Source organism: Bicyclus anynana, chromosome 1 (assembly GCF_947172395.1).
Source record: "Bicyclus anynana chromosome 1, ilBicAnyn1.1, whole genome shotgun sequence".
In the NCBI taxonomy this organism is placed as follows: Eukaryota; Metazoa; Arthropoda; class Insecta; order Lepidoptera; family Nymphalidae; genus Bicyclus; species Bicyclus anynana.
Window position 1 is genome coordinate 12575475 of NC_069083.1, and position 17086 is coordinate 12592560.

The 17086-nt window shown below is 36.5% G+C and overlaps 1 protein-coding gene across 3 annotated transcripts; it reads left to right on the forward strand.

Annotated features, from left to right (window-relative positions):
- Positions 1–1014: 1014 nt before the first annotated feature.
- Positions 1015–17039, forward strand: LOC112043046 (myrosinase 1). Of its 3 annotated transcripts, none has more exons than XM_024078307.2 (9): positions 1015–1223; positions 6448–6539; positions 9110–9378; positions 9731–10135; positions 10692–10994; positions 11571–11705; positions 11811–11917; positions 12485–12620; positions 16598–17039. In XM_024078307.2, the coding sequence occupies exons 1-9, from the start codon at positions 1030–1032 to the stop codon at positions 16622–16624; spliced, it is 1668 nt and encodes a 555-aa protein (XP_023934075.2). In that variant the 5' UTR covers positions 1015–1029; the 3' UTR covers positions 16625–17039. The 3 variants fall into 3 exon arrangements, with proteins under 3 accessions (XP_023934075.2, XP_023934076.2, XP_023934078.2); XM_024078308.2 differs by lacking the exon at positions 16598–17039 and adding an exon at positions 16257–16354; XM_024078310.2 differs by lacking the exon at positions 1015–1223 and adding an exon at positions 5131–5215.
- The last annotated feature ends 47 nt before the right edge of the window (positions 17040–17086 follow it).

Below are 17086 nucleotides of genomic sequence, written 5' to 3' on the forward strand. Positions count from 1 at the left end.
AGAGTCAAAAGTTTTTTTATATTATAGATCTATTAAAATGACCATCAAATCAATTGACAAAATGTCATTTACCTACTGTGTAATATCAGTGATATCCACCACTAGGCACCGGATCACATTTTTACATAGAATCTTAATTTTACATACTTATGTCAACTAGCATATGTCGTAGTTAGTGAAATAGCCTGCAGGTATAGATATCAAAATAATAATTAATTATATCTATATTAAATGTTATCTCTCTGTCTGTTTGATCGGGAACTGCTGTACCGATTTTTATGGGACTTTAAGTAGAAGATAGAGGGTTATTGAGCAATATACCCATTGGCTCCTTTTTGTACCGAAAAATCCATAGTTTCCGCGAGAAACTGCTAAACTAAATTTCATTGAATATTGAATATATAATATCTATTGACTGTGCAAGCACCTTATAGATTAAAATGTTTCAATTGTCTGTCAAGCGGTGTTTGATGTAGGATCTATTGTATCTGTCTTTGGTCTTTGTACTTGTACATATGTTTTCTGTGCTTTGGCTTTGATTTTGGCTTTTCTATACCCTTTAAATTGATTTACTCTTTGGTTTCTGTTAACAAATTAACAAGTTTCACAATGTCAATAACATAAATATTGTTTTACTTTTATTTATTAAATTAAATAACTTAAAAATGTATATTACCTAAATAGACTTCTGGAATCAAAATAATAAAAATGGTCAACTGATAAATATGAAACCGTATCGCCGGACAAATAAAGTCTTCATGCAGCAAGTAAGATCATACAAAACTGTCTATCTATATGTATATTAATAGTAAGTATTATTATTAATATAAGTTTAGATAATAATAAGTATTATTGTTAATATACGTACGACCTACATCTTAAGAAGCTTTCACTTAACTGTTGGATCAAGGGTCAAGAGTCGGATAAAGAAGGCAGCTCGCTCATTCGATCACGACCTGTCAGAAACGCAATCTCTGAGCGGCCGGACTCTAATAGAGTTATTGTTTCCAGCTCCGTACAGCAAGTCGGATGGAAAAGGTCCGACTGCTAGTGCTGGAGTTCGCGAAAGACATCCATGCACTGTGGCGATACGGGGCTCCATTCCCGACCTTCCTGAAGCTCATCGGTACGCTCGTGCTCTGCCTCATTGTAATGATGCCGCTGCTCTACCCTCTGTGTGTCCTCGTCTTCACTTATTTCACCTGCGAGGGACTATTTCTTAGGTAAAAATAACCATGTAATAAAATAGCTATGTAATCATAATGCCTAGGTACACCTTCGGGCTGCAAAAGAGATAGAAATCTGGAGGGTGAAATCTAGTTAAATTGCATTTGTATATCAATATAATTATGGTTAATATCTATGCCTCATTGGTCCAACTACTTCGTTGGGTTGGTAGCGAATTCTCGGTCAAGTTAAAGTACTAGGGCTTTTAGGGTTTCGTAGCTAGAAGGAAAAAAGGCACTTTTATAGGATCACTTTATTGCCCATCTTTCTGTCAAGACGCGTGGAGGTTAATACGCGTGGAGGTTAATAATGGATTAAAGTAGGAAAGTTCATATTTATTATTTATTAGGTACGTCAAAATATCCACCTTGACCTTTAATTTGATTTAATTGCATGACCTTTTTAAGACTATTCCGTTATTTATATTTAATTTAAAAAAATAGTTGGTGGTGCGACGAGCCCTGGCGCTTTCTGCCCCTCCCTATAATGGGGCGCGTCGTCTCCATAGCGACCGAACCTCGCGACCCCCTCGACATATGGAAAGTGAAGGATGTTTTGACCCGCGGCATACTGCTCGCACATTCGCTCGCCACTTCCGTCGACTACCTCTGCGTCATGCAAGGGTTGATTGATGAAACTTAATACATTGATTGGTGAGTTCAAATGATTTGTGTATCATCATTTTTATCATAATCAGCTTATTTTAGCAGCTCACTACAGGGCCAGGCATCCCTTCATAAATAGTACGAGATCTGTCATAAAAAATCTAATCTAATCTGGGGTAAAAATTCATCATCATCATGTGAGCCGATGTACGTCCACTGCAGGACATAGGCCTTTTGTAGGGACTTCCAAACATCACGAAAATATTCACATTGACGCATTGCAAATAGTAGATCAAGGTATTCCTAGTATAACCACTGTAGACCGGTTACAGTAGATACAACCACGGCTCTACCGTGACCATTATTGTATTAGACATTTCTCTTTTTTGATCTGAAATATTTTCTTGTTTCGTTCTTTTTATACCCCTTTTTACGTTGGGTTATAGTTTTAAACTTTATTTTTTAAGTTAACGCCTACCTAATTAATAAATCTTAAACTACAATCACTTAAAACTCGGATGGGATCGCAGTCAATCGTTAAATTTGTCGTCATCAACCCATATTCAGCTCACATCTGAGCTCGGAATGAGAGGGGTAAGGCCAATAGTCCACCACGCTGGCCCAATGCGGATTGGCAGACTTCACACACGCAGAGAATTAAGATAATTCTCTGGTATGCAGGTTTCCTTACGATATTTTCCTTCACCGATTGATACACGTGATATTTAATTTCTTAAAATGCACGCATCTGAAAAGTTGGAGGTGCATGCCTCGGACCGGAGCCACCCTCCGGAATCGGAGGCAGAGGAGGGCCGTTCGTCCCTCTCGTTAATTTCAAGTGATTATAATGAAATGAAAAATACACCCACTTGCACCTGCACAATAAATACTGTCGCTAAATACGTATCACTTTTTGCGATGATTTTGTAGGCACGTAACATACCTATTTAGTAGTAGTATAAAATAATTATTGATATTCATTGTAAAAATGTTATTGTGATAGTGATAAGTAATTTTAGTTTCTAGGTCTAGTCACAATTTATTTCCGTGAAAATATCTTTACCCTTCTAAAATATGTACCAAAAGATCGTCATAAAACCTAAATACATAAAATAATTGTTAACCTTGTGCCATATATGTAATACATTATTGATATACACTTAAAGAACAATAGTAACTCCATAGGAGTATAACCTTGAAACTCTATAAACGTATTATATCAATGACAGTAAGCATCACAGATAAATCGTTACTTTATCGCTGGTTTTTTTTAAGTATACTTATTGGTAGGTACTTTGTACGAGTACATTGAATTGGTTGTATTATACTTTAGTATACCGTAACTCATCATAATTTAGCGAATCGATTCCCAAAGTTATACAGGTGGACCCCCAGGGGTCTATGGAAGACTCTGCGGGGGTCTACGTTGACGTGACATAAAAATGGGGGTTCAGGATTCGTAAGGTCCACGAAAAATTATCTGGTTTCATACCGAATGGGGAGTTTTCTAAATAAAATTTGCTTCCTTGTGCTGTGAGTAGATCTCAAAAATTAAAGTTGGCTGAAATAAGTATTTCTCTGGTCAATTTTACTTTTTGTCATCCACTCACAGCACAATCAATTAATTAATTACGTAATAAATTCCTCAATTTTCTTTTTGTAAATTGTTATTTCGTGGTGGCTGTTGATTCAGCTGCAACGAAAATTGCCATAGGTGTATCTAATTATATTATTTGTCGAGTTTTGGATAGAAATTTAGCAGGGGGTCTACCGGAACCAGTTAAATTAGAAAGTGTTAATTAGTGGATTTACCAGCAGGTTAAGTAGTTGAGCTGGTGGGAGACTTTGGCCGTGGCTAGTTACCACCCTACCGGCAAAGACGTACCTCCAAGCGATTTAGCGTTCCGGTACGATGTCGTGTAGAAACCGAAAAAGGGGTGTGGATTTTCATCCTCCTCCTAACAAGTTAGCCCGCTTCGATCTTAGACTACATCATCACTTACCATCAGGTGAGATTGTAGTCAAGGGCTAACTTGTAAAGAGTAACAAAAAAAAAGTAGACTGGTGCCTAGGGCGCCAGATTTTAGGGCAAAAATTTTCGTCTCACAGCGGATTACAGGGAGCTACTTTGGGAGGGAGAATACATTTTTTTTAAAAGAATATTTGCCGTATCTTTTAAATATGACATATATTCCCATTGCCCTCTAACTGGTCGGGAAAGACTGTAGTAAGAGTAGATACGACAATAGGGATGATGACTAGGTTTGAATATATTGATTTTTATGATACATTCGGGTAAATAAGGTCAATGTTAACTAATTTATACATAAAAAGCAAAGATTGTCTGGATATTTGCAAAACAAATAAGATCTTTTGAACAGAACATTTCAAAAACTATTAACGATCTTTTATCTTAATTAGATGAAAATTCATACACTTTTTGCTTCCTTACATTAAATGTGACATTTTTCAATACATGAACTAAAACTAGTAATTTTGTTTGAAGGCCCATACAAATCTCACGATCATTAAGTACCTACGACGTCATTAATCGTACCATTTTGTATGGGGCGTTTTTCAGGGATCCAGAGAGAGTGTTGTTGTGTGTTGTGACCTGACCTGATCCTGACCCTGTTCTGTTGTTTTTCAGGGATCCAGAGAGAGTGTTGTTGTGTGTTGTGACCTGACCTGATCCTGACCCTGTTCTGTTGTTGCATAGCTTATCTTGGAGCCATACTTTAAAGTTTCCTTGATTAATATCGAATGTAGGAATTTTCATGGTTTGCCATAGTTGGGAAATCTCTAACTCAATTAAATTGAGCTATAATAATTTAGTTGGACAACTTTTTAATTATATCGAAAGGGAATTATAATTTTGATGCGATCGGTGTCCAATTTATTAGTTGGACGATTAATTGGAAAAGACTGCGGACTAACTTAAACGACTATACCTATTAATATACTCTGCGATTTAGTCGGCCAACTAAGAATTGTGAGTGAGATCTTAAGGCTCTATTAAGTCTACCGATTAACTTGAAATACTGTCATGCATAGGTACAGACAATGATACGGGTCACGTTTAATCCAGCAAATACATAGTTTAGGTAGGTACATACTGTTTCGGAGGAAAAGAGAATCTTTTCGACGCGGACGAAGCTGCGCGCGTAACTTAGTAAATACCTAAATAATATGTGACACATTCCCAATTTTATCTAAAGATATTGTCAATTTTGGCGAAACACTTGAGATTACAGTTACCGTAGGTTTAGTTAAAAGGAGAAGTGTCACAGAACGACTTTTTACCAGTGCAGCGTAGTGAGCCGTGACTGTCACACGACTATGGCGAGCGCCATTATTATCGCCCTGTTGGCAATCACCCATTCGTGAGTACATAACATACATAATGTTTGTTTGATTTACATAGCCACAACATCCGCATAACCTCTGATTAAATCCAAACGAAACCTTTATTTGAATAACGCGAAAAGCTCGTTCTTAAAACGTTTGAGAAGTCGCTTATTTGTATTATTAATTGCTACCCAAAATTTTACAAAGTTATTTATAAATGAGGCATAAGAACCAGAGCAATCAAACTTGATAGGATTATTCATTAATATTAATGAAACTCTATGTTACATACCAAACTGTTATAAGTTTAATATAATGTTTCTTTTTGTTTTAATTCTCAAATCTTTATCTATTAATAATGCAAATATGTTGGCAATTAACTTCATAAATGTCTAACCATATCTTTTAGAAACGGGAAATTATTCAACTGTAAGTAAATAAGGAGCCTTTTTTATCTACTTACCTATAAACTTGTATAATGTTACATATTATATATTATGTATTCTGTGGTATAAGGAAGGAAACTTCGACACGTGTAAAGTTTAAAATAACTTAACTGTAATAGATAGATAGGTATGTAAAATCGGTAAAATTGTAGGGAAATTGGGGGTAGGCAAATACTTTTAATGCTCGTACTTACGAATGGTAGGTAATTCATACATACTTAGATGAAAATTACTTGGCTAAAGCTCCGAGTAAATTTTTGGGGACCTAAGTTTTTACACGTCTACATTTTTCTTTTAAATAAAAAATAAAGTTTAATTACTATAATATATACTACCCGACTACGTAAAAGGGGGTCTAAAAAGGAGGAAACATAATTTATTTAAGATAGAAATCGAAAAATGCCAAAAATAGGTACGAAAATGGCCAAGGTAGAGCCGTGGTCTCTTTTTTGAGAGAATGAGACGGATCCTATGAAGGCATAGGCATTACTTTCCCTATCTACGAAAGGAAAATTGATGAAAATTACCTAACATTAATTTATTGACATACATACATCTACTTACAGCACAAGGATCCAATATTTTTCTTATTTTATTAAAAAAAATCCCCATTTGGTATGTATGGAACTAGATAAATTTTCGTGGACCCCCGGTTACGTAAGCATTGTGAATCCTGATTTTTAAGTCACGCCTACGTATGGTTGAGTTTCTTTCTGTTGACCACTTAAGAAGTCAATATATTAGAATTTAGTTATTAGAAAATGAATACATAGTTAAATACTATAGAAATCACTATAATATGTTTAACTCTTTTTTCCAAGGGGGTTGGCACAATACACCAAATTTCCTGAAGGCTTTACATTCGGTGTCGCCACAGCGGCCCATCAGATAGAGGGAGCCTGGAATGTAAGCGGTAAGGAAATCATTTTCATAAAGGAATATTTGCTAAATATTTTTTATACCAATATTTCCATTCACCTCCAATTAATCAGTAAGAATGTGTTTGGAGTGGACACGTCAATAGTAGTAGATCTGTATAAACACCCGTGGCATCTCGGCGTCGATTGGTTACTGTATCTTGGAGGTATTGAGACTTCATCATTGTTTCTTAACAGGTGTCTCAAACGGTAACACATCGTTAGGAAACCTGCATACCTGACAATTTTCTTAATTCTCTGTGTGTGAAGTCTGTCAATCCGCATTGGGCGATCGCGGTGGACTGTTAGCCTAACCTCTCTCATTCTGAGAGGAGACGCGTGCTCAACAGTGAGCCGAAAATGGGTTGTTAATGATGATAATGATGATGATTCTACATTAGTAAATAAGAAGTAGAAGAGTTTGCATGTTTAGAGTTAATAATTTTCATATGCCTAATATATTTTGTTAGTACAGTAAAATATAATTTCGAAAGTCAGTTTCGGAGTAAAAAAAAATGCTGTCTTTCTCGCTTACCTATATAATTTCGTTTCTATTATGCATATTACATATAGCTGCAAAGTAAATTGATTATAATAAATGTGATTGCAAAAAAAAAAATGTAGCTTATCTAAAGTGATCAGTGAACACATGTGACTAATGGGTTTTTATTTATAGGTCAAGTATTGCGCTAATCCTTACTTGTAGGTAAGCTCCTAATGATATTATGATTTTATTCTTTAAATCTGCTAATTAGTGCAGAACTAATTAGAGGGGTACAGTTTTTAGTTAGTATTTCGTTATACAGCCTAATTGGATTTTAATGTAAATAAGATAATACCTACTCGTGTACTCATACATAGTTGATGTAGAAAGGAATGCATCCTGGCATTTTAAATATCTAATTATCTAGCTTACTTGAGTACAACAAATTATTTCTATATTTTATCTTTAAAATCAAAAATATTTAAAAAGGCAGTTGTTAAAAAGCGCAAGACCATGAAGGCCAGACCTTCTGCATTTCATAAAAGATGGAAGTTTGTCAGTCCATGTCCGAACTAAAGATTTTTTAATTTTAAGTTTACCAAGTTGTAGCGCGGTTGACTATAAAATATGCCATATTCACTCTTGCCCTGAAGGTCTTTAAACATATTATTATCATCATTATTAACCCATATTCGACTCACTGCTGAGCTCGAGTCTCCTCTCAGAATGAGAGGGGTTAGGCCAATAGGTCCTCCAAGCGGGCACAATGCGGATTGGCTGACTTCACACACGGAGAGAATTAAGAAAATTCTCTGGTGTGCAGGTTTCCTCACGATATTTAATTTATTAATTTAAACATATTATGCTGCATTTTATTAACTTAACGTTAAACTATCCTGCACATCGATTCTCTTTCTACAAACGCTGACGCTTCGAAATCTAACAAAATATATGGGAATGATAGATCCGATCGACAACTTGATAACGTGACCTGTCGATAGTAAATGTTATTCCCATACATTTTTTAATTTTCGAAGCGTTAGCGTCTGTAGAAAGAGATTCGACGTACCACATGGCAACAGGCCCTGGTCGTATACGTTAACTAAGTTCAATTTAAAAAAAACTTGATGACTAAGCCTGGCTGTTGGTGCGACAAACCCACTAGGTGGTAACAGGGAGTCGCTAGATAAATGCGTTCAGCACTATGAGTAATAACACGTTGTAGGTAGGATATTTCCTTATTTCCGAAAACATCTTCTTTCCTACTTCTTTACTTGTTATCTCAAATGTCTTATCAAATTGTTCGAGGGGATTCATGTCAATCAAATGTTTATCACGTATCTGAAACCCATGTGAAGTTCTACATAAATTGTGCCTATCAAACACTTGAGAATCAAAAGTATAAATATACCTACCTATCTACTTAGCAACAAAATTCTAAGTTGCTATATACCTAGCAATTTTAACTGATATTTTTATCCTAAACATTGATAAGTTATACCTAATAGCGCCCCAGTTTTCTAAAAAGTCTGAATGTGTGTGAATATATTTATTATCACAACCATTTTCAGAGCTTTGAACGTAGATTTCAAGTATCTGCCTACCTGTATAGATAACAGAAACTAGCCCTAGTTTAAGAACAGAAACTAGCCTAACTATTTTAGATAAATTTTCCATGACCCACGGATTTCCACGGTAACGAAATAAAATTGTAATTTTCGGTTAGAGAGTCTAACTTGTGGCATTTGCCGGTTCCAGCTTATTCTACTGCGGCTTCTAGTTTTGTACCTACCTAACCTATCTCTATCCATGAGCAGAGCAGGGAGCAAAAGTGTCAATAGCCCACATTAGGGTCTGCTCCATTTCTCAAGGAACAAGAATTTCTAATACTTAGGCACATATTGTTTTACAATTCTAAACTCACAGGTTACGCGGCGAGAACTGTAAGCCTGGACTTGTGACGAAAACAAGACGAAAAGATCTCTTACGAACTTATCCATAAACTCGTATATTTAATTTATTCCTAAAGTAGTCTGCAAACGCATATGATTAATTTTATGATTTACTAATGTCTCACCACAGGCAAATCAGAAAACGTTTGGGACCGGCTCAGCCACACCCGGCCGTGGATGATTGCGGATGGCACCAACGGTGACGTCGCATGCGACTCCTACAACAGATACCAGGAAGATGTGGACGCCCTCGCTCACATCGGCGTGGACTTCTATAGATTCTCTCTATCCTGGTCCAGGATCCTTCCCACGGGCCGCGTCGACTTCGTGAACCCCGACGGCATCCGTTACTACAACGCTCTCCTCGATGCTTTGGCAGAGAAAAATATTGAGCCACTGGTAACTAAGTTTTGATGTATAAAATATGATAAATAAGGAATTTTAATTTTGTTATTGCAGTTTTTTTATATTTCATTATAAATGTGCTTGGTGAATAAGTAAATTAATCATCATTAATCATTAGATGTTATGTGATAAGAGTTATAAACACAAAGCTTCGGTTTCGTATAGAATACATTAGCATTACCTAGCTATTATTTAGAATTTAATTTATAAAACGTACCTACATTTTTTTATGATACGTAGGTACGTTTAATATTTTTTTTATTCAAATAAAAAAAAATAAGTACTATTAAATAAATTACCTATTGTCGGGCGTAGTGTTTTATTATTCATAATTTGATTGTTTCAGGTAACCTTGTTCCACTGGGATTTGCCACAAACACTTCAAGATCTAGGCGGCTGGGCCAATCCGAAAATGATTGACTATTTCCGCGACTACTCTGACTTGTGCTTTAGAGAGTTCGGTGACAGAATCAAATCCTGGATTACATTCAATGAGCCGTATGAAATTTGTGAAGACGCCTATGGCGATGACAAGAAAGCCCCTGCGATCGACAGCCACGGGGTTGGAAACTATCTATGCAGTGACACGCTTCTTAAGGCCCATGCGGAGTCCTATCACTTGTACAACGAGACTTATAGGCCGACACAGAATGGCAGAATCCAGATCTCAATCAACTCTATATGGTATGAGCCAGCTGACCCTGAGAACGCCGAGCAAGTTGCTCTGGCTGAAGTAGCCAATCAGTTTAAGGTAAGGGCAATTCATGCTCGGATACTGAAACACCGCTGTGATAGCCCAGATGATATGACCTCTGCCTCCGATTCCGGAGGGTGAAGAAATTAAATATTGCGTGTCTTAAACGGTGAACGAAAACATCGTGAGGAAACCTGCATACCAGAGAATTTTCTTAATTCTCTGCGTGTTTGAAGTCTGCCCATCCGCATTGGACCAGCGTGGTGGACATTGGCCTAACCCCTCTCATTTTGAGAGGAGTCTTGAGCTCAGCAGTGAGCCGATTATGGATCTCTCACTTGTAGCACACCGTCCTCAGTTGGATTTGAGTGTCGATTTAGTATTTGGACATTTGTCACTAACCAATCATTTAGCTACGTTAAAATGAACGTTGCTATACCTTGGCAAATTCGTTCGTAACACTCCCGATGATCCGCGCGGGCCTTGAGGGGGCAATGCCCCGCACACACGACTTCGTACCCGCGCAGTGCTTTCCCCCCGTCGCCCGCATATCATGAGAGTGTCATCAACGAACTTGTCAAGCTTATAACATGTAATTCTTCTTCCTTTCTAGTTCGGATGGTTTGCACACCCAATATTCACGGAAGCAGGTGGATATCCCACTGTCATGGTAGAAAATGTGGCACTACAAAGCAAGGCCGAAGGTTTACCCAAGCCACGTTTAGAACAATTCGACGATTACTGGATCAAGAGAATCAGAGGCACTTCAGACTTCCTAGGCATCAACCACTACACGACTCACTTGATCACTGGTGCCGGCGTGGACCCCATCGCCAAATCACCGTCCTGGCTGAAAGATATTGGAGCCGTAACAAGTTTGAAAGTCGGCACTGATTCCGCTTCTGAGTGGCTTCGGGTAATTTTCAATTTCTATGTATAATTTGAGATTAATAACTAATTTTCATGGTGCTAAATCTACATATGTCTTGGGAATAATCATCTTACTTAGGTATTTATTTACATAATCAAGTCATATAACCAGCGGCTCCACTTTTTATAGGAAGCTATTTGTTGCCACTTGACTTGATTCTTGATAATGGATTCGAAAATGTACTTACGACTAGGGTTGCCAGGTCGCCAAACCTAATAGCCGGACAGACCAGCCAATTTGACCGGACATTTGGGTAGAAAGGTCGGACACCATACATTTTGTGAGGATTTAGTCTCAGTATTAATAGGTCCGTGAGCGGCCAACAGTCGATTCTCGTCGCCTGCGCTCGGATACGCTCGGCGCTCGCTCGTTTGCGAAATGTAAAAAGCCTAATAAAAGCCGGACAAGTCGAACGTCGATCATTTTGGCCGGACACGCAATCTAAAAGCCTACCTATGTCCGGCTTTATCCCGACGCCTGGCAATGCTACTTACTACGTAGATATTCATTCAAATTAAATAAGTATTATTTTTTAATATTTTTTTTTTGTTTTACATGAAGGTGGTGCCCACTGGTTTTGCCAATTTCTTGCGTTGGTGTAAGAGCTCCTACAATGACCCACCGATTTACATTACTGAAAATGGATTCTCTGACCGAGGCACCCTATTGGACTACGGAAGAATTAAATACTTTAATGTATGTATATCGATAACGAATGAAATTGTTACAAATCAATATTACTTCATCGAACCTTTTACCTCAGACACTACCTTGTAAAACACGAAACGTTTTTATTTTCAGGATTATTTGTCTGAAATTCTGAATGTGATCTACGACGATGGTGTCAACATCCTTGGCTACACAATTTGGACTCTTATGGACAATTTCGAATGGCGAGCTGGATTCTCGTATGTAGTTATTACGTATAACCCGTATTCGGCTCACTACTGAGCTCGAGTCTCCTCTCAGTATGAGAAGGGTTAGGCCAATAGTTCACCACGCTGGCCCAATGGGGATTGGCAGACTTCACATACCCAATGAATTAACAAAATTATCCGGTTGCAGGTTAATTATTGCAGGTTTCCTCACGTTTTTTTTTCCTTCACCGTTTGAGACACGTGATATTTAATTTCTTAAAATGTACACAACTGAAAAGTTGGAGGTGCATGCCCCGGATCGGATTGGAACCCACACCCTCCGGAATCGGAGGCAGAGGTCATATCCACTTGGCTATCAATTGCTTACTATAATTTGACGGTTTGTACGTTCCCCCTGTGATGCACCTAGCGGATTTTTTTAAACCTATAGAGGAAAAAGTCTCATTGGGAGATTAGTCTTGGCGCGCATGTTAGGCGCGCCAAGACTTTAAGGTTTATTTATATTAATCTGTACTTAGGTACGTAGTACGTAGGTATGGGGAGGTATCCTGTGCCTGAGGTTCGAGAAGTTTATAAATTCAAAATTGTTTTTTACAGTGAAAGATTCGGTTTATACAAAGTCGATATCACGGATCCAAGCTTACCACGAACACCGAAGCTGTCCGTCGAATACTGGAAGCAGCTGTGCGCCACGCGAGAGCTGCCTCAAGAAGACCGTTTCAAAGAGCCCGCTGTAAGTTCTCCGCACAAACCGTTTAAAAAACCCACTTTGCACGACTATAACCCATTAAGGCCTGTGGTACAGTATGTTCTATCAAATCCGATTATCGGAAATATATTTGGGTTAATGAAAGGGCAATCTTAAAACTTAATAGGCTTTAAATGTAGTAGGTACCTACAAGTAAAAAATATTGTGCCTTGCTTACTATATTTAAAAATTCAACCAGCAAGCATTTGGATGGTTAACCCTAGATATCTTGTAAAAAAACTAATAACGCATGTTTCGAAAACAATATGCACTTCTTTTTTGCTTCTATGAATTGTAACTGTGGAGGGATTGTTGACCTTTCCTTCATAGTAGTTAACAATGTAGGAGAAGTCAATGGCTCTGGCACTTGCGTTCAAGTTAGTATCTTGACACAACTACAATAATATTTCTCAAAGTGACGCGTACCAAATTAAGCCGAAGATATGCGCTGCAATATAATATCTCGTAAAAGACAAAATGGCATATTGTCTACTCCCGCCAAATAGAATAGCGCCAAACCGAAAATATCGCTATCTCTTTCGTTGCGACGACGACGAAAGAGAGAGCGATATTTCTGAATCGGCCGCCATTGATTGACTGTCCTTTTCTCTTCAAGAGATATATCGTGGCATGCATCGTATGCCTACCGGTACTTGGTGGGACGCATTAAACTTAAACGCAATTGCATACATTAAAAATTAACGCGTCATCTCCAAGGATAAGAAAATCAAGTCCGCCTTACTATAGTATCGCTCTGTGGAAATTGAACCAGAGTATAAAAGGAGATCATTCACGCCCCATACATTTTTGGGCTCTTTTTGAAAGTGCCGGCCAACAAAAAAAAATGCCACGACTCGTTAGAATTAGCTATTTGGAGCAATAGTTAATATGGCATAAAAGTTGTCAGGTGGCTCTGAACCAAGTTATACAGGTTCGACGATTCGTTATTTCCATACATTTTGTCAATTTTCAAAAGTGCCCGCTAAGAAAAAAAACTGATACGTATCATTAGAACTGCCCATTTGGAACAATAGTTAGTATGGCACGAATGTTGTAAGATTGCTCTGAATCAAGTTATACAGGTTCAATGACTCGTCACTTCTATACATATTTTTGAGTTTTGTAAGTGATATAAATAATACGTATCGTTGTAACTAGCATTTGCAGCAATAGTTACTATGGCATAAACATTTTAGTATAGCTCTGTGTCCAGTTATGCAGTTTCGATGATTCGTCAAATCCATATGTTTTATTGATTTTCAAAGTGCCGTTTTACAAAAATATGCACTTATCACTGCACTTATCGTCAGAACTGCCCATTTGGAGTAATATTTAGTATGTCACGAATGCTGTAGGTTTGGTCTGAACCAAGTTATAAAGGTTCGATATCTCGTCGCTTATATGCATTTTATTGAGTTTTGTAAGTGCCCACCGACAATATTAATGATACGTATCGTTTTAACTGGTCGTTTGTGGCAATAGTTAGTATAACACAAATGTTGTAGGGTCGTCATCTCCATACATTTTATTAATTTTAAAAGGTGCCTGCCAATAAAATTCTTACAGGTATCATTTTAACTGATCATATAGACATACTTTGTCAGTTAGTATGGCAGACACGTTGTATAAATGCTCTGATCTAAATTATACAGGTGTGACTATTTGTAATATCCATACATTTTCTTGATTTTTAAGTGCCAACCATTAAAATGGTACGTATCATTAGAACTGGCTGTAATAGGAACGGGGAGTAATAGTTAGTATAGTACAACAAACGTTGTAGGCCTGCTCTGAGCCATGTTATACAAGTTCAATGATTCTTAATTTCTATGCATTTTATCGATTAAAGCAATACAGTTAGTAGGTAGGTATGACAGAAACATTGTATGATTGCTCTGATCCAAGTTATTTGCGTTCGATGATTCGTCACTTATGTTTTTGTTGATATCTGAATGTAATGGGGAACGATAAATAGGTAATAATGATGAATACTTAACTAATAATATGAAATAAATGTCATCATGGTGTAAGAGCTGTGTCATCATTATTTGTTATGTTCTTCCTTCTGGACCGTTTCTGCACTTGGCCATATGATTCGCCGTTGTGCGTGTATTTGTTATGTTATTCAAGCTTGTAAACCGAAATTACCATTACTTGAAGAACTTCGTTTTTATTTCTCTCAATGCACAATGACACAATTTTTAGTTACATTTGCACCATAATGTTGAATTTGTGCAAATGCTTAGAATCATTATTTCTATATTTTAAATTATTGCTTTTATGTTTTCCAACTTTATTGGAAATCAATGAATGAAAGTTATGTAACTTGTTTCAGTACTAGAATTTTTTTCAAGCGTGTGCAACGTGTTACTAACTATTGCTCCTAATGACTAGTTTTAACGTTAGGTACCATATTTTAGGTGAACGGTACTTAAAAAAATCAGTAAAATATATGGATGTGACGAATCATCTAAACAGTATAACTTGATTCGGATCTATACTACAACGTTAATGCCATAGTAATTATTACTGAAAATGGCTAGTTATAACGATAAATAGCATTTACTTTGTAACTTACAAAACTCCATCAAATACATTGAAGTGACGAGACATCGAACCTGTATAACTTGGTTCAGAACAATCTTGCAACATTTGTGCCATACTAACTATTACTCCAAATGGGCAATTTTAACCATAAGTACCATATTTTTGTTAAACGGTACTTTAAAAAATCAATAAAATAAATGGATTGGACGAATCATCGAAACTGTATAACTCGACACAAAGCTATACTACAATGTTTATGCCATAGTAATTATTGCTGCAAATGGCTAGTTATAACGATACGTATGATTTATTTTGTTTGCGGGGACTTACAAAACTCAGTAAAATGTATAGAAGTGACGAGTCATCGAACCTGTATAACTTGGTTCAGTGCATTCCTACAACATTTGAGCTGTAGTAACTATTGCTCCAAGTGGATAATTCTAACGATACGTACCAGTTTTTTTTCTTGGCGGGCACTTTTGAAAATTGACAAAATGTATGGAAATAACGAATCGTCGAACCTGTATAACTTGGTTCAGAGCCCTCCTACAACAATCATGCCATATTAACTATTACTCCAAATGACTAGTTCTAACGATTCGTGCTATTTTTTTTCGTTGGCCGGCACTTTCAAAAAGGGCCCAAAATGAATGATCTCCTTTGGAGGCATATCGCGATTCGGTCATCCATGGAGGTAGCGCCTAAGGCATATTTCATGGAAAATGTTGTATTACTACTAAGAATTATAAACTTTATTTCTACTTGAATATCTGTCTATGTAGATTGTAATGCTTGTATGTAGCAATTCTTCAATCACGCTCGACTATTCTTCACACACAATATAATTATTGTAAGTTTACCTAATTCTTGTACTTTTATGGTCTTCTTTTTATTTGATAATTTAATTAGCAATTCAAATATTTTCACTATAAACAAAATATGTACGTATTGTTATCTATTTAGTGCTTTACATAGGTGGTAGCTACCGTTGCTTCTATTTCCTATTATGTTTGCACGTTCTTGTATATTTTAACCTTAACTTGACTTAGAAATCAAATGTTTTCATTTTAACAGGAGAGAAGGCGTGTTTGAAGCATGCATTGATGCCCCTTGAAGAATTTGCTTAACATGTATGCAATAACTTATTTATTATTAAACTAATACTAACACTTTTTTAGTATTTATTTTCCAACCTAACCCTATACATACATTTAAAATGTAGACCGGGAGTAATATCACCGACACTGAGAGGCTGTAGAAAAAAGCTTAGCATGTAAGTAGATATATAGAAACTCTTCTATACATACAAACAACAACAACAAAGAAAGATATACGTATATGCAAAGTCTTGAATATACATATATCTTTGTTTTATTCGTAGTTTGAGGGTAGTTTTTATATAAATTTAATTACAGCTACCGCTGAAAAAATCAGAACTTTGAGGATATTGAGGACGCAATTGAAAACGATAGTGGATATTAAAACAAATATTTATTTAGTTCGTATAAGAATATCAACTTATTTACAATGAAATTATTGCAAATTAGTTACAAATGTATGACGTTCATAATTTCATTGTTATAACATTGATACACGTAGTTATTATATACACTACAGAGAAAACTTGCATGTGTCAGCCTGAACAGATATGTTTGTAAAATATTTAAGGCTATACTTAAGAAATAAACCATAAAATAGTTTACTTGAAATATTGTTCCGAATATTATTCTATGACGGTCTATACATGCATACCAGAGTCAGATAATACCTCGATATCAAAGCCTAAGCCCATAAAGTTAATAGAATACAAAAATCCGCCCGCCCACATAAATATAGCTAACATGAAAAAATATATAATTTAGCTCTCTTTGTAGGATGTATACGTAAATGGTTCTAATGTACAT

Excerpts from the sequence above, each read along its gene's own strand:
- LOC112043046 (XM_024078307.2), top strand. The coding sequence starts at position 1,030 with ATGGAAAAGGTCCGACTGCTAGTGCTGGAGTTCGCGAAAGACATCCAT. Across the intron at positions 9,379-9,730 it reads AGAAAAATATTGAGCCACTG|GTAACCTTGTTCCACTGGGA; the intron begins GTAACTAAGTTT and ends TGATTGTTTCAG. Across the intron at positions 12,621-16,597 it reads ACCGTTTCAAAGAGCCCGCT|CTACCGCTGAAAAAATCAGA; the intron begins GTAAGTTCTCCG and ends ATTTAATTACAG.